This window comes from Musa acuminata, chromosome BXJ2-5, assembly GCF_036884655.1.
Source record: "Musa acuminata AAA Group cultivar baxijiao chromosome BXJ2-5, Cavendish_Baxijiao_AAA, whole genome shotgun sequence".
In the NCBI taxonomy this organism is placed as follows: domain Eukaryota; kingdom Viridiplantae; phylum Streptophyta; class Magnoliopsida; order Zingiberales; family Musaceae; genus Musa; species Musa acuminata.
This window is the reverse complement of record NC_088342.1, coordinates 6,432,249-6,453,216: the sequence shown is the minus strand read 5'-3', so window position 1 is coordinate 6,453,216 and position 20,968 is coordinate 6,432,249. Positions and strand designations below refer to the sequence as shown.

General features: G+C 42.1%; 2 protein-coding genes and 1 long non-coding RNA gene across 3 annotated transcripts; 1 reads left to right on the top strand and 2 right to left on the bottom strand.

The window, feature by feature from the left end:
• Positions 1–136: 136 nt before the first annotated feature.
• Positions 137–1,996, bottom strand: LOC135612258 (probable inactive poly [ADP-ribose] polymerase SRO3). The gene is made up of 4 exons (XM_065108335.1): positions 1,052–1,996; positions 727–971; positions 516–652; positions 137–431 (listed from the first exon to the last, which is right to left on the bottom strand). Exons 1-4 carry the CDS (start codon positions 1,927–1,929, stop codon positions 336–338), a joined length of 1,356 nt encoding a protein of 451 aa, XP_064964407.1. The 5' UTR covers positions 1,930–1,996; the 3' UTR covers positions 137–335.
• Positions 1,997–7,195: 5,199 nt separating this feature from the next.
• On the bottom strand, positions 7,196–10,511 carry LOC135612257 (uncharacterized). The gene is made up of 3 exons (XR_010486866.1): positions 10,374–10,511; positions 8,473–8,736; positions 7,196–8,398 (listed from the first exon to the last, which is right to left on the bottom strand). It is a non-coding gene; the product is annotated as an uncharacterized LOC135612257 (long non-coding RNA).
• A 144-nt stretch (positions 10,512–10,655) lies between these two features.
• On the top strand, positions 10,656–12,621 carry LOC135612256 (protein DETOXIFICATION 48-like). Its single transcript, XM_065108334.1, has 2 exons — positions 10,656–10,852; positions 10,936–12,621. The coding sequence occupies exons 1-2, from the start codon at positions 10,682–10,684 to the stop codon at positions 12,463–12,465; spliced, it is 1,701 nt and encodes a 566-aa protein (XP_064964406.1). The 5' UTR covers positions 10,656–10,681; the 3' UTR covers positions 12,466–12,621.
• The last annotated feature ends 8,347 nt before the right edge of the window (positions 12,622–20,968 follow it).

The window sequence follows — 20,968 nt, the reverse complement described above, 5'->3', positions numbered from 1 at the left end:
AAGCAGGCGATGGCCATGAACTGTGTCCAGGGAATTGACCTCTTCCTTTCCCTTGCTGTTTTGTCATCGTTTTGTTAGGATCGATGGATTGTCATGGCAACGTTGGAAGATGGAACTGATGATGATTCTGCTCTCATTTAAACAGAACATCGTCTCATTTCATTGCATCACACTGCTTTCATTGACAAGAAGGAACCACACATCGGCATCATATTGATGCTTGAAACAGTTTATAACCAGGAAGGAAACAATGCTTTGCTATCGTTCCAAGCTTCTTCTACTTTAATCTGCAACTAATATTGCTGCAAATGTTACTCCCAGTATTGTGAGCTGCTTCAAGAACACATTTTCCTGATTGTGGAAATCAGTAGCTTGTCTCCCACAGTGGATCTCAGATATCTGATGAAGCTTTCCTTGCTAATCTTGCCTTCCTGAAAGGAATTGCAAGAGAGAAGATATAACTAAAAGATGTTGCCCGGAAGCTGAGAAAGACAAAGGCCTGTGTTAGACTTTACCCTGAACTGGTTATATTTGATCCCCAAAACTGCCGACATGGAGGAGGGGAGAAGCTTCGCTATCTCTGCAAACAGCTTAGAGAATGACGTGCTGGAGATCGAAGGCCTTCTCCTTGAGCTCATCCTTCTCCCGTGACCTGCTATTGCACCACATGAGCATACCATTCACCGTAGAGACAACCGGCAGAACAGTGATGGTGTGCGAGAATACCTTGAGATTGGTGGCAGGAGGACCTGAAGCTAACGATATACTCGGGAAGTATGTGGGTGTTCATGTGAGTGCTCCACACGATGTACCACTTTGGGGTGGTAAGATCGTCTACGCCGCTGTCGAACTCGTCGCTGCTGGGGTGGTACTGGAGTGACCCTGCCTCGACCTTCTCCGACTTCCCCATGATGGCACGGCACAGTAGGATGTGCCGGTCGCCGTTGCTGTCAACCTCCGACAACGTAGAGCTGGAGGAAGTTTGGAACGTGATGGGTTATCGCGCTCGACCAACGTGATCAAGATCGGAGGACTGTGATGGGTTAATTACCTCGAGTGCGGAGAATGCGGCGGTGAGAGGTGGATGCCGACACCGTGGGCATGGGAACCCAAGAGGCTGTTGTTGGTCCGTCCGAAGCCGTGACCGATTACCACGGCCAAATCACTCGCCGTCGTCCCGTACCAACCGAACCTGACATTTTCGTGGCCCCGAGCTACCTTCGTCGTCTGAATCAGCGTCTGGAAGGCCTCCAATCGGGAGTTGCCGCGGAAACTCGAGTGCAAACACTTACGGACGGAGGTGATGGTCACGTTGGGGTCAAACCTCCTCATTCCATCAAGAAACAGCTTCTCCACCACCTTGTAGTGTCGATCCCCGTCGCTCAACGTTTCCGATCCCGGCCACTCCCTCGGTTGATCTAAACTCGTGGTTGTCGACGTCTCAGGAGTCTCATCAGAATGCTCTTGGTGCAATTCCGACGAACCTTCTTTCCCCTTGTCCAAGGAAGAACTGTTCCTCTGACCATCGAGAAGCACTCGGGGAAAGAAGCATCGCCCGTCCGCGTCGATCCACCCGATGGAACTCGAGACGCCGTCCTTTAGATCGACCCGAGTCATCCGAAGGAAGTCGAAGAGATAGGAGGTTCCGCCGAGGGGGACTTCGAGAGCCATCCTGCCGGCGTCAAGGCCGTCCCTCAAGACATCCAACACCTCGGGAGGGAAGTCGATCCACGAGCCGCCCCGGAAGAGGAGGAACCTCGTCGGGCCGCCACTCTTCTTGAGGTTCTTGGATTCTTGGACCGAGGTGGTCGACGGTGGCACCGACGGCGGGGGCTCCGCGAAGTTCTTGGTGGTTCCGAAGCCGGCGATGGCCGGTGAGGTTCCATCTGCGGTTCTTGGGATCAACAGATGAGCGTTTGATTTGGCCATGGACGGAACGCGGAAGGAATCGCTCGAGCAAACGGGATCGGAAGGGAGGGGGGCAAGATGTTGGCGGCGCTGCTGCATCCTATTTATACCGGTTCGTCGTGGTTCGCAAGAAGACTCGTCTTACGACAGAAAAGCCTACGACGTGTCAGCAAATAACGGACATGCCACTCCTCAACGCACACACATCAAGTAATATAGAGTTATTCACGTAAAGGATAGAGAAGTCATTGCGCACATGGCGACAACACGCTTTGCTGCGTTTCATTGGAGACTTAGTTGCTAAGCCAACAGAGAAGAGGGTGGATTATTACTGATGGATTAGCGATGCCTTTTTGCTTCTATGGGAAGCAGTGAAGAGAGGTGGGATAGGCTTGCATGCATGCAAGCATACATGGGGTTTCCTTGGAAGCAAAGCAAAGAACAACGAGGAAAAGATTCAAAGGAGGTGATGCGTTTCTGTGCTGGATGAGGAGGGACTTGTTCTCCTTGTAGTGGACATGTGGGTTTTAGAGATCAGACTCCACCTTATTGACCTTTTTGACCTCCTCCTTTTGCCTTTAACTTTTGAATACTATGGATATCCACCCCATGAGTGGAGGGCTTTTAGGTCTCTTTCCTAGAAAGAGGATCAATTCTCTCTTGCGCTTTGGTGGGTTGGGTGTTGGAATTTCACCAAAAGATTTGTTTGGCCAAATCTCACAATCCATTTTTTTATGTTTCTTCTTTGTAAAAAGAATGATTCTTTTTTTTTTTGGGTATAAGAAAATGAAATAATGATTAACAAAGAGATTATATTTAGGTGAATTATATATGATACTCCCTTTGACTGAGCTGTTGGGATAAGATCAATGGAACAGTAAGATCTTTGGTAAATTACCAGACCATGAAATCAATTGAAGTTTGAGGATATAGACTTTGACATTCTGGTATCATATCATTTTGGTCAACCTGTGCTATCCACCTTCATGTTTGACCAAAACTTGCTGTTTATACTTCTACCTAATTCAAACACACATCAAATCTCATCATTTCCATTGACCAGTCAGTCGAACAACGACTCCTAATTCTACCAAATTCTACTATGTTTCTGGAAAGATATCAGAAGAAGAAGGTGACAACCTCGAGATTGATAGCCTCAAAATGAGCCACCTCAACTTCTTTGACATAACCAGGCCATCCATCAAAAGATTGAAAGGAAGAAGAATGCAGATGGACAAGAGCAGGTTTGGAAAGTCGAGCTCATCAGTCAAGACCACTACGTAGAAAGGGATGGAGGAAGAGGGTGTTCAAAGGTCGTCTCTTGTCTCCGGGAGACATGGTCAAGTGGATCAACCATGCAGAAACAGCTCAGAGAAAAGAAATCAATCAAGGAGCAAGAACACGCAGCCAAAAACAGGGTAAGGTGGTGATCCTTCATCTTTGGGCAATGAATGGGACGAGAGGCCTCATGTCAAGAAAGTACAAAGACTCCCAGGAAGATAACCATGAGCTGAAACCAGCCTATCTTGTGCATTCTGCTACAGAAGCTAGTGAGAGAAGAAAGGAGCGAATCATCTTCACAGCATCCTTCGTTGTCGTGGATAGCTCGTCTACGATCTGTTGGAGATGAAGGAGCAAGGAAAAAACAGAATACTATGATACGAATAAAAAGAATCCTTTCGACTCAAGAAAATTGATGTAGTATTTAAAAAACAGGAGGATTAATAAGAACACTTACAAGATACCAAATTCACACATAATCTTTCTATCTATATGTTTCTATCTCTATATCTTGCTATATGAACTACGGTCATCATTAAATAATGATAACTATCTAGATAGATAACTATGAATCAAATCTCAACACTCCCCCTTGATTCATAGTTGTATACACCGATTTGTGACATAAAATAAGAAATGATTTGGTGAGGGTATCCGCAACTTGTTCATCCGTTCCACAATACTTCATTGTTATGGCTCCACTTGCCTGAAGTACTCTTTCGATCATCTAAAACTCCTACACAATCACTATCAGTGAAACCAAATAATTTGCATTTAAATTTTGTTTTGAATGCCCATTTTAACCCAATCGCTTTCATTTCTTTCGGTAGATCCATTAGCTCCCAAGTTTCATTCTTCTCGATTGATTTGATTTCCTCTTTCATTGCTTTTCTCCATTCCTCAAAGGTTATTGGATCTGAAATAAACAAAGCAAATGTTGAGTTATAAATTTCTGTTAGTGATCTGAAATTTCTTGGAGGGGTTTCATCTGAGGAATCTGAATTTGAACTGTTATTGGACGAGGTTGACGATGAACTTATTGGAGTAGGATCTGTCACTTGATTCTACGGAGTGTCTAGTTTTACTTGAATCTGTATTTGTATTTCACCTTTATTGGTCTCCCAATTCCAACTTGTCCTTTCATCAAACATAACATTTCTGTTAATAATAATTTTACCACTAATAGGGTTATATAAGCGATATGCTTTCGATTCTAAGGAATAACCAATTAAGATGCATTTTTCAGATTTTTCATCAAGCTTGTGATGATTTTGTGAATTCACCAAAGCATAAGCAATATAACAGAAAATTCTTAGATGTCTAACACTTGGTTTCATACCATACCAAGCCTCAAAAGGAGTTCGATTCATAATAGCCTTTGTTGGTGAAATATTCAACAAATAAACTGATGTTGCAACTGCTTCTGCCCAAAACTGATTTGGAAGATGTTTTCCTTTAAGCAAACTTCTTGCCATTTCAACGACAGTCCGATTCTTACGCTCAGCTACACCATTTTGCTCCGGTGTATATGGTGCTGTCAATTCTCTGTGAATACCATTTTCTTCACAAAAAGAACTAAACTCATTAGATAAAAATACACCATCTCTATCTGTCCGAAGTGTCTTTATATATCTACCACTTTGTCTTTCTACAAGTGTCTTGAATTTTCAAAAATTATCAAATGTTTCAGATTTCAATTTCAAAAAATATACCCAACTCATGCGACTATAATCATCCATAAACAATAAAAAATATTGACTTCCACCAAATGATTTTGTATTCATAGGTCCATATAAATCAGCATGAATTAATTCAAGACAATTAGATACTCTCCATGCTTTTCCAATAGGAAATGATTTTTTACTTTGTTTGCCATAAATATATCCATCACATACATCAAGTGTATTAATCTTAGGCAATCCGAAAACCATTCCTTTTTTACTTAACAACATTAAACCTTTAATGTTAAGGTGTCCATATCTTAAATGCCATAAACTAGACTCATTCTTTTGAGTTGTGATAAGCACATGTCTTTCAATATTTGACACATCAAGTAGAAACATCTTGTTTTGTGTCATGCAAACATTTACTATAATCAAACCAGATTTCTTATCTCTAATAGTGCATGAACCATCATCAAATATTACTGAATATCCATCATCTACTAATTATCGAACACTCAACAAATTATGTGATAAAGTAGGAACAAAGAAAACATTATCAAGGTATTTTACCTTCCATTGATTTGTCTTCACCTCAATTGTTCATTTCCCTTCCACTTGATTTGCTTGTTATCTCCGAGTCTAACATTCAACTTGTGAGTCTCATCAATATATCTAAATATTGATTTTATGCCTGACATATGATTAGAACATCCACTATCCAAAAATCAAATATCATTTGAGATATTATGAATTTGTGAATGAGTCATAAACAACTTACTATTTTCTTCATTTTTCTCCACATAGTTTGCTTGCTTTTCTCTTTTCCAGCAATCTGCCTTCATATGACCAAACTTTTTACAATAGTGACATTGAATTCCACTCTTATAATTTTTTTGATCATAATTTGATTGCCCTTGTTCTTCATGCCCACTAAAGTGTCCTCTTCCTCTTCCATTTCCTCTACCACGAAATCCTCCTCTGCCACGTCCTCTTCATGCTGATTTTTTGTCTTCTTTTGAAGTAGAAGACTCCCTCTTAGCCTGAAATGCTTTTTCTTCACTTTTTTCAAGTGACCTGTTCAACCTTACTTCATGTGCTTGCAAGGAACACATTAGTTCATCAAGTGAATATATAGATAAATCTTTTGATTCCTCAATTGCGGCAATAACAAGATCAAATTTCGGAGTTAAACTTCTCAAAACTTTTGCAACAATTATATGATCAGGAAGATGTTCACCATAAGATTTCATTTGACTAACAATTTCAGTCACTCGAGAAAGAAAATCTTGCACCGATTCATCGCTTTTCATGAACAAAATTTCAAACTCACGACGGAGGGTTTGAAGTTTTATCGTAATCACCCTTGATGAGCCTTGAAATTCATTTTGAAGTATCAACCAAGCTTGCTTTGAGGTTGTTGCTGCAGCAATTCTTGAGAAGATCATCTCATGTACAGCTTGTTGAATGAAGAACAATACCTTTGAGTCCTTCTTTCTATTCTCCCTCAGCCTGATTTCATCATCTGGATCAGCATATCCATTCTCTATTAAGTCCCAAAGATCTTGAGATTTGAATAGAGTCTTCATCTTGATACCCCAAAATTCATAGCTTTTGCCCGAGAAGATGGGGATAAGGGGTTGAGACATGGAATTGCCGTTAAAAGCCATAATGCCCAGTTCAGATCGAAACTAGGCTCCGATACCACAAATGTTGGAAATGGAGGAGCAAGATACCAAATGCACACAGACTCTCTCTATCTATCTGTTTCTATCTCTATATCTTGCTACATAAACTACGGTCCTATTTATAGGACCTAATGACACCATCCTATAACTACTAGATTGAGGTAGTTATTGAAATCATTATGTAACCACTAAATCATGATAACTATCTAGATAAATAACTATGAATCAAATCTCAACACAATCAGCATGCAAAGCAAGTCTTGAAGGCTATCAAGTAATCAAAGAAGAGGAAAGAATCAACAGTAAATACATACTCACGAAGCAGGAAATCAAAAGATTTAGAGGCCCTTGAAGCACAATAATGAATTGAATGATACGAACACTGCTGCTCCTGCACTCCTCCTTGCAGCTTGGTCTTCAAGGATCTTCATCTTATCCTGTAATGCTTGTAGATTTTTGATAGCATCTCCAAGAAGAGAAGCCTTCTCCATCAAGCAGAAAGGGGTAACTAGTTGGAGATTTGTCATGTCAGTAAATGCACTGAATCCTAACAAATGTGTTTTCTAAGAGTAAAATAATATAGCAAGTGTTTAGCTAATCATGAATAAACCAAAAGGAAACTGAGGTTTCTGAAAACAGAGGAAGAAATGAAGGAAACAGAATGAGCAGTAAGACTGCTGACTGCAATGCTTATGTGGATTGTACAATTTATTGCATGGTTAATGATCTTTTGCACTCTAAGATTAAATTATGTGGTGAAAAACAAAGAAAGATTCTAGTCTATCTTTAGCATTAGAGCTTATCAAGATTTGTATAGCATGGAGGGAATATGGATCATTTGTTTCACTCACTTGATAGTGACCGAATGCAGTCATTTTACCTTTTGTTCTAATCTATCAGCTTCATGTCCCATTGTGCCATGTGACCATCACTAGAATTCATTGACATGATATTAAATAGAGAGTCCATCAAGGGAATTTTAGAGCCTAGATAGTGGCACTCTCTTTTCCTTGATGGGCATCATATTTGAACCTTTTGTTCTCTACCTCAGAATATGTGCTTTTCAATTATACCAAACTTGACTGGAACAGTTCAAAGATTTTTCGAACATTGATTCTTCCCTCAATAATATCATAAAGTTTATTTTTGAGTTATTAAATATGTCTAACTCTTTGATGTTGTTTCCCTCAAGCTTTTTCCTCAAAGTATGAATGCCTTCTTACTGCATTAATAGATAGATGAATCGACGATGATGAAATGCGTATCGATGATGATGAGATGTGTATCGATGGAACTCACCAACCTTCGGTCGCATTCTGAACCTGAAGATCAACAGTGACAAATTCCTTCCAGATAGCTTAATGGAATGGTTTCTCATTCTTCCCTGTGCTGGTTCTTAGCTGATGAGCCTGCTGCAGATACTCCTAGTTGACAGCTTGGTGGCCAACAAGATGAGGAGATGCTGAACAATGCCGTAGATGGAGACATGGTTAGGGTCGCTGTGAACTTTAGACTTGTCATCAGATTTTCTTGCATCAGCATCTTGGAACAAGTTATTGGGATTGAGACCTTCAATACTCTGCATTAAACACCGAAAACTACAGCTATAATTTGGACAAACCGATCGATGCACATAAAATTGTTGCAACAAAATGACAATGCTCTCATGTATAAACAATATGAGCTGCAACAAAGGTTAGAAATGCTCAATACTCAGCTGTCAATTGATGTGTTGATAAAGAAGCTACTTCTATTTGTTGATCATTAATAACCAGAGTCTTTGGAGCACCAACTTAGCTGGTAGAGACTCCACTGCAACTGAGATTATCACCAGAAGCACATTTGTCCTCGCAACTTATTCTGCTATGTCTGTCTCATTAGCATTGACATCACTAGTGCACTCTATCCAAAGTTTCATAAGAATCAGAAGATACCTGTGTTCTAGCCTTGGTGTCTTAATTCTATTCACCATAGAGCATAGTAGGGGTCCAATGTTACCCAACACTCTTTCTGTGTCCACTGAATTCATTCTCAATAGTAGAAAAGATAGAAAGAAATGGTAGGATCAATTTACCTAGTTGTGAACAGGCTCTTGTTATGCCTCATTGTGACTGAAACTGATTCTTTAGGTCAGAAGACATGGCCAAAATCTGCATTTCATGTCTGCTCTTTTATGCAAATGTATGGTCTATCTGCCCCTGCAATGTGTCAACCAGACAAATTACAACCAAAAGAGCAAGCAGCCATCTTGGTAAGGTTCTTAGCTACATAGGACCATCAACAGAATAAGACCAAGCAAGCTTAAGATGCCACTGCAATGAGCAGAGTTTTGCAGGTGTGAGGAATACTTGAGCCAACTACATCCATATCTGCTAAGATAGGCTTAAATGTTTGCCACTATTAGATATTATTCTGCTTGGAATTCATCATTGTAGGGTCTGGAATTTAGATTTGTGATCAGGTCCATTTCCAATGCATATAAGTTATAAAAGGGGCCCAAATTTTCACCAATGCAGAAGTAGATCCCCAGAATCCTAACAAGGATTTCAAATAGCAGCAGCAGAAAAAAATATGAAAGAGAGAGAGAGGGGGGGTGGGTTGGGAAAGGAGCTCGGAAAGTGACAAATAGGTGGTATGGCAAGCCAGGGTGCCCACTGCAATCAAGAGGACCACAGTGGGTGCAATTGCATGGACTCTTGTCTTGTGTCACAAATGCTGCATGCAGACATACCATACACCTACACAGATCTCCCCGATCCCTAACATACATGGGTTTCACCAGCTGATCCCCTGGTGCTGCAGCAGCAGCTAGCAGCAATGGCAGCAGCTCTCTCTGTTCAGCTCACTCAAAGACGAAAAGCAATGTGGCATGTATTCGTAGTACGTATGTGTATGAGAGAGAGAGAGAGAGAGAGGTAATCGGGTGGTGTTCTTGCTATGGTTGTGGGGGCTCTCCAATTTTGGAGCCATTGGCAAGCAGGGAGCTGCAGCCCCATCACCATGCTGTGGAAAGGGATAGAAGGAGCAAGTGGACTCGATCGGAGCACGTAAAGTCCTCCGTGTGTTCCCCTACCTTCCAACTGTTTCCTCCTCACTGTACACACCATCTGCAACTTTGTCAGTCACCATTGCCTCGCCACCTCCCTCTGCAATTACCACCATTTCCACTCCCCCACTGCTGCCACGGCTGCTTTCACCCCGAGAACAGGGAAAATGACACTCCCAAAACACTCCAAAGTTTCATGGCCCCTCACCGGAGTGCTGAATCCACTTGCAGAAGGAATTGGGAACTTTCACAGAAATAGGACAAGTTGGAGAAGGAACAAATGCGAGATATGAGGGATTCTGCACAAAACAGGCAGTGGAAGCCCACTCTCCGTTCCCAACATAACTCCACTAATAAAAAAGATGAGACGACAGGAGGAGGAGTCTCTTAGCTGCCAAAGGTTCCAGCAAAACCCCATCGATGGAGCACCCAGCGAAGAATTCTTCTAACAGGAAACATATTAGGCACTCCTGGAAGAAATGGAATCAGGCAACAGCAACGGGTAGGAGGAATATGTTCATCAGGGCATTGCTAGATCAAAAAAATCCTCGAGAAAACAGCTCGATGCCTAAAGAGACGTGACTGCCTGTAAAACCAGTGGCATTTTGAACGCACACATGCATGGTTTGACGAATCGGATCCAACAGAAAGATTTAGCATTGGATATCATGTACGTTGAAGATTTAGAAAAGAGATTGTTCTGTCAAGCAGGGACCAATGCAGACAGATCGAACAACGGTGAATCGTAAAAGGAGAAGGCAGAAAAGGAAAGGTGTCAGTGGTAAAAACCTGAAACGAAAGGAAGATAAGCAGCAGTTGGGAGGGAAAGCTGTGGAGTCCCTTCGAGACAAGGATCTGCTTTAAGCCTTCGGCAGATGAGATCCAGTCTTCGGCTTCCTCCTTAGAAGCCCCACATGAACAAGCCATTTGCGAGGCCTTAAAGCACAAGCCATTTGCAATTTGCCTTTTGACGCACACGATAGACACGTTGACCAGAAAACCCCCTGACCCTGTCCTCTCCTCCTCCTTTATATAAGCAACTGGGTCTCCCCTTCCTCCCTCTCAACTCAAGGACAGCAGCAGGAGGCAAAGGACACATGAAGCAACAGACGACGACACTTCTCCAGGCCTCGATACCTTCATGTCAATCCAACACCTCACCTCCCCCCTCTCCGAATTCCCACCCGTTCGCCACCACCGATAAACTCATCAAGGATCCTCCTATTGACCCCCTTCAAGACCTCCACAGATGGCCTACTCCTTCGGAGGTATCATCATCTTGTTGCTACTGGATTGTGTTCATCGGCACAGGGAGACACTAATGCTATGTTTTCGCATGAATTCTATTCAGGTGGTAGAGGAAATGAGAGCCATAGGGAAGATATCCATACCGACAGCTTTAACAGGCCTAATCATCTACCTTCGTGCCATGATCTCCATGCTGTTCCTCGGTTACCTCGGGGAGCTTGAGCTGGCGGGAGGCTCGCTCTCCATCGGGTTCGCCAACATCACGGGTTACTCGGTCCTCTCCGGCCTCGCCATGGGCATGGAGCCCATCTGCGGCCAGGCCTTCGGCGCCAGGCAACGCAAGCTCCTCGGCCTCACCCTCCAGAGAACCGTTCTCCTCCTCCTGTGCACCTCGGTACCAATCTCCCTGCTCTGGCTCAACATGAGGAGGATCCTGCTGTGGTGCGGCCAGGACGAGCAAATATCCTCCACCGCTCAGACCTTCATTGCCTTCGCCATCCCTGACCTCTTCTTCTTATCGTTTCTGCACCCGATGAGGATCTATCTGAGGTCACAGAACATCACCTTTCCGGTCACCTACTGCTCGTTCGTCTCGGTCGTCCTTCATGTGCCGCTGAACTATATTCTCGTGGTGCACTGGAAGATGGGGGTCGCCGGGGTGGCCTTCGCAATGGTGTGGACTAACCTGAATCTCTTCATCTGCCTGCTGCTGTTTATACTGTTCTCGAGGGTGTACAAGGACTCCTGGGTCAGCCCCAGCAGCGACTGCCTCAGGGGGTGGTCGGAGCTGCTTAAGCTGGCCATACCGACATGCGTGTCGGTGTGTCTCGAGTGGTGGTGGTACGAACTCATGATAATGATGTGTGGCCTACTCCTCAATCCCAAAGCTACGGTAGCTTCCATGGGGATCCTCATCCAAACCACCTCGTTGGTGTACGTCTTCCCATCCGCCTTGAGCCTCGGGGTGTCGACCCGGGTGGGGAACGAACTGGGGGGGAATCGCCCCGCCAAAGCTCGGACGGCGACCATCGTGTCGCTGGCCGCGGCCGTCCTGCTCGGCCTGGCGGCGATGACCTTCACCACCTCGATCAGGCACCGGTGGGGCAGGCTGTTCACCGACGACGCCGAGATTCTGGAGCTGACCGCGGTGGCTCTGCCGATCGCCGGGCTCTGCGAGCTGGGGAATTGCCCGCAGACCACCGGCTGTGGGGTGCTGCGAGGGAGTGCGAGGCCGAGCACCGGCGCCAACATCAACCTTGGCTCGTTCTACCTGGTGGGCGCCCCGGTCGCCATCTTGTTGGGCTTCGTCATGGGGATGGGGTTCCCGGGGCTGTGGCTGGGGTTGCTGGCGGCGCAGGCATCATGCGCACTGCTCATGGCCTTCGCCCTCTTCAACACAGATTGGATGGTGGAGGCTGAGAAAGCCAAAGCATTAACAGATTCTTCTTCTTCTTCTTCATCTATCATTCCTAAGGCTGTCGGTAGCAGTGGCATAACTACCGCTAACACGGCAGCTGCCACTGAAGATTCAAAGCAGACAGCAGCGATCTTGGAGGAGATCGTGTGCATCGGTGGCGACGAGAGGCGAGTCGTGGCATCAGAAGCAGATCCACTCATATCTCGAGTGGAGTGAGTATGGTGGATGTGAATATTTTTGGTGAAGCCTCATGTACAAGTGAGACTACTTTGTTCCTTTGCCTCACCCCTTCGTTTTCTTTGTATCTTTTGATTCTAATGTGGTGTACGGGTTGAGACCACACGTGGAATGCACTCCCGCATCTCTGCATCACCTTCCAAGTCTTCATAGGTTGACATAACCGTGGCTCCCTCTTTCTCTTCACTGCATGCTAAGAAATGATAAAAAGACACAAGTGTATACTGCTGAGATGACCAACACAAACCATCAAATTACATATCCAACCTTTGACAAAGTTGGGCACTCACTCACTCCATTGCTTGTTCCCATTGACCAATCCATTGCAACTTCTCCCCATTCTGATCGCAATTCTTGTTACGTATTTAGTCAAGCTTTTCAACTTGAGCAGTAAGATGCCAGTTCATGTCCCAAAGCAGGCCGCTTGCATGAATGACTCCTAAATGATGAAGTTGTGGCTCAATTTTAATACACTCCTACATCATTCAGAAAACAGATATGGCACACAAGACCATTGTCTTACCCCTCGACAACACACTTCCTTACAATATGCTATGCTCCAAAGGATAAGTAAGCTCAACGCCTAGTGTCAAACAACCACTGCAAGAGAGAGAGAGAGCAGTGATACATGATAACAAGTGGCGACAGTGGAAAAGGCCATTGTGTGAGGGGAGAGAGAGAGAGGTCGGTCCCCTGCTACGAAATGAAGAAACAATAGACTGCTATTATTGCTTGTCTTCCTCTCAGATGACAAAAATTTCTGAGCAGTGCTTCTGAATAGGAAAATAACAGAGACTTTTCTCACTAGTCTCGTATATATATATATATATATATGACACCAAAAATCTAATCCTTGGGAATATAAAAAATCAAAATGTCTTGTTCTTATATTTTTTTCTTGGCTCCATCTCTATCTATTACTACTGTTAGCACTCATAATATTCTTCAAGCTCATCAGATTTTTCCATGACGTGAGGAGGAAATGGGCCATGAAGAATCTTTGAATGGTTGTTTAATAGTGACTTTTGGCATTATGTCAGCCACGAAATGAACTATGAATGCAGTAGCAAATGCATGTAGTTTTTTCTATCTCAATGCAGGAAGCTTTCACCAATGCAGATTCAGATCAACAACTGTAAAATCATACTAGACATTCATAATCAGATTAAAAACACTTGAACATAAACAGTTTATTTATGTAGACTTGACCTACTAACTTATTGAATGAAATAGGCTAGCAGAATGATTCGGTAAGTAGAATAAAAAAATTGCAAGGATTTTCAAAAATAATATCAAAGTCCACATCTTTTAATGTTTTTAATTAACAAATTGCGTAATTTTATCGACACACCTACAAGCACCAACACTAGGCAAATCAGCAATACAATAGCTCTACATATGCCATGCACATGAACAAAAAGATCTACACTCGCACATGCTTCTTCCAGAGAAGAAGATAACTAATGTGCATCATAATAATAGAGATGTACTACAGTACAATCTGAATTGAGTTCCATATTTGAGAAATAAATGTCCTACATTCATATGTAGAATCCAATTACCTTTGGTTGGACGGTAGGGTTCAGCCAGGAGCTGCCACCATAAAAAGAGGGCCATTATTTTTCATGTATAATTTTGTATATATTGCACCCCAACCAGAAAGGGGAAAACACAAAATATACTTCTCACAAAGAGACCGAAAGGATGTCACTCCACAGACAACACAGTGAGCTATTCGAGGACGAATTGTGTCAGACAATGACTACTGATTGACTTGTGAGGAGACAATATCCAATGGGAGCATCATTCAGTCAAGAAAGTATGATGATCAAACAATGGGTATTGACATGTGTCAGCTTAATCCCGACAGATTGACTGATATAATGACGCTTACCAACTAAAGGACTCATTAGTTCATGATGTATCAGTATCGTGGCACTAACAAGGAACAATTAGTATGCAACCTGCACTTAAGTTGACCTTTGAGGGACGGCAAAAGTCGTCGCATAATTAATCTAGAAAAGGTTGGCTAAAGCTCTGTTAGTGTGCTGCTCTGAACAAAAACAACCATCTGTTGGAGCAGCTTTAATACTTATACTATCTGAAACAACCCCACACACACACACATAATATAAGCATGTAATCTCTAGTGTTTATTATATCATCTCTTCTGCTGGTGAAATTGGCATATCCTGAAAAGATAATCCAACAAAGAGAGATAATAGAAGCATCATTACTCCCAATATAGAGAGATAACATAACCATCATTATCACTAAGCAAGCATCTTAATGTTTCCCAGCAATAAGGTGACACATCTGATGTAACTTCTCTTTATGAAGGACTGAGATATTGGGTGGCAGACAAGTCGACAAGTGTCGCCCCGTCATTGTCCAAGTGCCATTTATGATCAGGTTCCTAATTCTTTGGCCTTCTCTTTTCCAATTAAACAAAGCTAATAGTTTGGCTCATTGGTGAAAGTGGTGAGTTTTGGTAAGAAAAAGGAGATCCACAAGAATCTGAACAAGAAGAAAACCAGGCAGCAGATGGAGGAGGAATAGGAGAAATACCATCTTTTTTTGTTGTTGCTTATGTGGGGATCTCATTGGAACATGTTCAAACCAAGAAGGTATTAGGTCAGGCATCTTCTCTGCATGTCATGTCAAAATCCTAGCTAGATTGGTAAGTGCTCCTTATCCCCCCAAGACACAAAAGCACAAAAGCCCAAAGCAACTTCAAGTTGTCCACTACCAGCCATTCTAAAGAGGATGGGGGTAGATAGGGCTTACCCTGTAGGCAATGGCACTTGTGTCTCCCCAGCTCACCCTAATTCATCCCCCCACCACCCTTGTAGTAAGACTTTCTCTCATCAAGGCTCATTAGGTGGCAAGCTCCAAGCCCAAAGAGTACATAGCAGCATTCAATGAGCTCAGGTGGCATTGAGCATGAAACTTCTTTTCCCCTTTCATAACGTTGCCAACCTAGATATCTGTCCTTCGGGTTATTGTCCCATGCGTCATGAATCAGTGGTTCATATGAATATTCCACATTTTTGGGTCATTCAGAAAAGACTTGCCACATGGCTCAGCTATGAGGCCAACGACACTAGGGATCTTAGTTGCACAAAATGGAAGAGTTTCGAGCTAATGAGATATTTTTAGCTACCAGACAAGGACATATCTAAAACAGATAGTTCACATCATCTATGTGAACTATTTACTTGGGCAAGCAACACGTTAATGGAAAGAGACAACCCGGTAAGTGACAGATCTAGTGGTCAATGGATGAACCCAACAAACCTCCCTCGATAGAAAGAGAGAAGCAAAAGATCCACATACAACAACCCACAAGACCGAGATAAACGTATAGATCAAGTTCAACCCTTTTGACATGTTTACAGGACGATCATTCAAAGATGTCCAGAAACTCAACTCCCCTATAGATTTAGAGTCAAAGACATTGTTGTCTATCAATTAGAACAGTAGATGTGGGTCCAAACCTTGACAATATTGTGACAAGGGAGTGGCTGTGGCCACTGTGGGGAAGGAATGGTGGTCCACCTTCACAACTAAAGAAATGAGGTGTTGAACACAAGAACTATAGAGGCTGTCTCCTTTTCTCAGAGCTACTTTCGGTCTCTCTAAACGAAAACCAACTCCTGAAAGCAATGGCAACGCCATCCTACTTGTCTCATCAATGTCTTCCAAGTCATTCTTTATCACTCGATCATTTCTCCCTCGATAAAATAAGATATCACTTCAGGGTCTGTGGAAAAGGCTTCCCCGCCATTATCGAAGTGCCACAGACACCTACGAAGGGGACTGACAGCTACAGGTGAGCTTTTGGGAGGCACTACAAGTGGCCTAACCAGAGACGCCTTTGAAGCAAAGAGAGACAAGTGAATGCTCACTAGGCAGGTGGTTGACTATTTTGGCACGTTGGAGTTGAGGTGTTTTTGAGAAAATAAGTTTCATACTGGAGATTAAATGGCTTGATAGTTGCAGGAAAGCAAGTCCAAGAGAAAAGTTCGGGGATAACTATCCCTAATGGTCAAAGAATAAAGGAACCCAAAACAAACCATACAAATGGAATAGAATAGCTTCCCTGAGTAGAAAAGATCCAGACGCAAGAAGAATCCATGTTCAAACTTTGACTGCTCAGATGATTCTTATGCTAGACAAGGTTGGGCCAAAAGATCTCTGACTACAGGCACATTGAAAAGAACATTAGATTAGTGGCTCAGTCAACTGCATTCATGGTCAGAAATGAGCAATTCAACTTCATGTTACCCACATGAATCTCATGCAAGCATATGCCTCATCAATTCAAGTGGTTTAAGATGAAACTAAGGGCTAGGACAAAGTGAATGCAGGGAACTTACACAAGGCCACTCCATTGCTCCCACAGATCTGATGTCTTCTTCGTTCAAGTTCTCTGTGAGAAAGCAAGACTTCTGCAACCGTCCCATTATTCTCAGAATTGATGCTTTGACTGCATTTTCTTGGTCGGAAAACAAGAAACTTTGGCTTTCTGGAGAAAGACATGTAGATTTTCATAAGAAGTTTGACCATCAATTGTTCATATGCAACACATTATAACCATAAACAGGATAATATGGAATTGTTATATATGAAAATCTTTTTGTTATTCAAGTTGTGACGGAAACAGATTTTACTTGCTCATCAGTTCATCATGCGTTCTGACTGGAGTATCAGCAGTCTAAGTAACAGCAGAGCATCACAAAACTCCGTGAACAGAAAAGTATAAAAGAACAGTGTATGTGAGATGATCCATAATGTTCACTAATTTACAATTGTCTACTGAATAGGCATCTGATACCTGACATTCATGTTGATGTTCTAATGCCTCAACATACCAGCAGGTTCTTCTTGTGGATTGGTAAGCATTACTTAGCATCTTCATTGCCAAATTCTTCAAGCTCATCAACATTCATCCATCTCACTTGTCTATAGATTCACCACCATCAAACTGGTAGCAAAATCTGGCAAGTCTCATATTAAATTTATATATTCCATTATTAAACAATAATAATATCAACTCAAGCAATGAAGAGTAGTATATGCTTTAGGCATTTTCTCGTTTTTAATTATAAGCATGCATATCGAACAAGACATCTTTTTAATATGAATAACTAAGATGCATTATCAGTGCCTAACACCCAAGCTTCTACTATGAACATGGACTCGATAATTAAGATCCCAATTTAGTAGACTTTAGTATTACTTGTAGGAGTTTCCAGTGCTAACTGGTTGCCTATATCGATACTGCAATATCCACTACAAAGATCCCCTACAGCAAAAAGCTCATGTACATCATATATGTACCAAAAGAAATGAAGAGACTAGATCCTAAAAGCAAATTTATCAACATAGTGACTTACGCTTTTATTTATCGATTACTCGACAAATCAAGGCTGCCAAAGATTTGGAATGATCAGCATTTTTCTAGCATTCATTTCTACCAAAGATAAATCAGCTGTTATGCTACTGGTCCAGCATTATCAAAGCACATTTTGCAGGTTCCTACCCATTCTGTGCATAACTACATTCCAAACCCTATTTGAGCTAACCTCAACTTGTTCTGATGTTTACAGCATGCGAGTGTAAACCCTAATCTACTGCATACACACCTTATAACTCAACCTCTGCTACACTCACCAGTCTTCATGGGTCCTCCTTTTTACTAAATATTAAAACATGAGTATCTTTTTATATAACTAACTTCTTTTATGGTATCCAAAATGTCTAAAGCTCAATTTAGTTTACAAAGTAAATGATAGGCATTATGTTAATTGTCACCTATTATAAAGGGCAAGCTCAATTTGGTTTACAAAGTAAATGAAAGGCACTATGTTAATTGTCACCAATTGCAAAAGTCATGCTCAAGTTAATTCCTATATGGTGCCTAGATATACTATGTCAATACATGATTCCAAACCATAAAATGCAAAACTTTTCACCATACAGATTTACCTCATTTAAGATGCTAGCAAAAGGTACAGTATGAAATTAAAGATAAAAAAGGATACTGTACCAACTTACTGAGAATATAACACACCTGGAAAACAACAGACTAAAAGGTCTTAGTCAATAGCTTTTATCCGATTTTCACCAATTTGCCATTTGTTGGTCAATGAAGGACCAATGCAGAGTTCATTAGTATCCACATTTTGAGAAAGTCCACTTATAGATAGAATTCAGGTGTTTGATTTGAACTTAGGTTTACCGAATCTCTCTCTCTCTCTCTCTCTCCCCCTCTCTACAGATATATGTATATAAGAGAAAAAATGTTCTCAGGTTAGAGATCTGTCCAATGAAGAATGATATCAATTATTATCTGTCATCTTTAATATCTTAGTCCCAACAATTGGCCCTAGATAAGCTATCTTTCATTTCAAGCCTAGAAATTCATACCTTCATACTAATTTTCAATTGATGATCCTATCAGAAACCAAATTTGATACCTTTGGATTAGCTAGAGAGCTGCCTACTGCATTTTATATTTGGTATTCAAATTTTTAACAGAACATACGAAAAAGTTGTAGTTAATCTGATTCCTCAGTTATCTGTTCTCTATACAGATGCAAGACATGTTCCATTCTTCAACTATAATCAAAATAAAAGATTTAATTAGATAGAAATAGAATGTCTCTTCTAAAATTCTCTGTAAAAAAATAGAGGCTAAAACACTTTGTACAACTACTTAATAGCTTCTAGAAAAAGAAAAAACTTAACCTGAAATACCAAACTACTTTTTTCCAAATGCATATTGTAATTGGAAAGAAAGATGAATCAAGCTTTCAAATTCAACCTTAAAATCATCAATTTTTCTATTCATAATATTTCAGACACCAGCCTAATGCAATTAAATTTAGTACAGTGTAGTATGGTAAACCAAAATGCTATGAACCAAAGAGAAACATTGCATCCAACACAAAGATACCAAAATATCTCTCGAAAAAATACAATAAACACTTTCAAATTTATTAAACAAGCAACAACAAAATTTATATCTATTATATAACAATAAAACAAAATCCAATTTTTCAGATAATTTTATATCAAAAAATAAAATTGGCAGGGGCACCTGAACAGTTAAATCCTGCCAATATAAATTACTTGGTTTTCAACATTCAGAACTTATGAATCAAACACATACAAGTCGAGCAATCTATCATACAGACCTTCCTCTGTACCATCCTCGTTCGCTTGGTGAAGCAGAAGTTCAATTGTGCAGTCCTCCAAATGGAGACTATCCTCTTGAAGCTTCTTCCTTGTCTTCCTACCAACCATCTGCTCCTAAGCACGGTCCTTGGCCACCTTAACGACTGTATCAACATTGAATGATGGCCTTATGATCATATAAATCCGCTGCTAGAAGCTTCAATTTTGTTCTCTATATAACTCCTAGTCTCCACACCAACAACAAAAGATGGTGGAAAAGCATCAATATCCAACACTTTCTCGAGCATTAATGTCTTCTCTGAATCCTAGAGCCCCTCTAAGCCTCAATCTCTATGAAGATCCTGAGCTTAAATCCTGCTTTCGTCACTTACCCTATGCACCAAAAAAAAAAAAAACCCACAATCTCTAACTGCTATCACCTCATTTTTCTCTTTTCCAATGTCCTTAACTCTTTCCAAAACCTTCTCACAAACACTTGAAACGCACGCCCCTGAGAGCTTGATGCTCTCCAAAATGCCATGGTTCGCCTATCCTCCTCGCTCTAGGCACTAAAAGACCACCAAAGCCAAACCATATGCCTATACACCCTCGGGAAGTCCAGACCTCGACTTCTTCTCCGTCAACAGGATCAGCAAAGAAGCGTTCTGCACCAGGTTCTTGACCGTGACGTCGTTTCTCCAGGCAGCAAGGATCCTGCAACCAACAAGAGTCTGCAAGCTCCTCCACCAAGACTCAACCCCATTTACCTCGTCCACGGAGGCGAGGATGGTGACGACCACAGGCAGCTATTGGCGCCCGGCGATGAGGAACCACTTGGTGGCGCAGTGGAGGAGGAACCGCCCTTGACCGATCAACTCCTCCGACTTCTCGGACTCCAGCCCCGCGAAGCTAGGGCATGCACGGACCGCGTGCTCGGGGGCGCTGGAGGCGTTGAACTCGGGGTGCAGGGGGCGGTCGAGGTGGCGGGCGCCGCGGGCGGCCATAAGGCGGGGGTCGCACGCGTCGGTGCCGACAGACGCTGCGGCCTCGGAGAGGAAGAGGAGACAAAAGCGAACCTTCGTGTACCTTATAATCAATTATATACTTAGTTTCCCACTAAATTGAAGTGTAAATAATTTAAATTAAATTTACAATTAAATAAATGTTATATATCCAACTGGTCGATTAATTTGAATTTTCGGTGTAAAGTAGTTTAATATTTAGAAGAACATATACGCTGATATTAATTTTGGACATTTGGGCCCACGTGACGTGGAGGAGGGCGGGGCGGGGCGGTTGG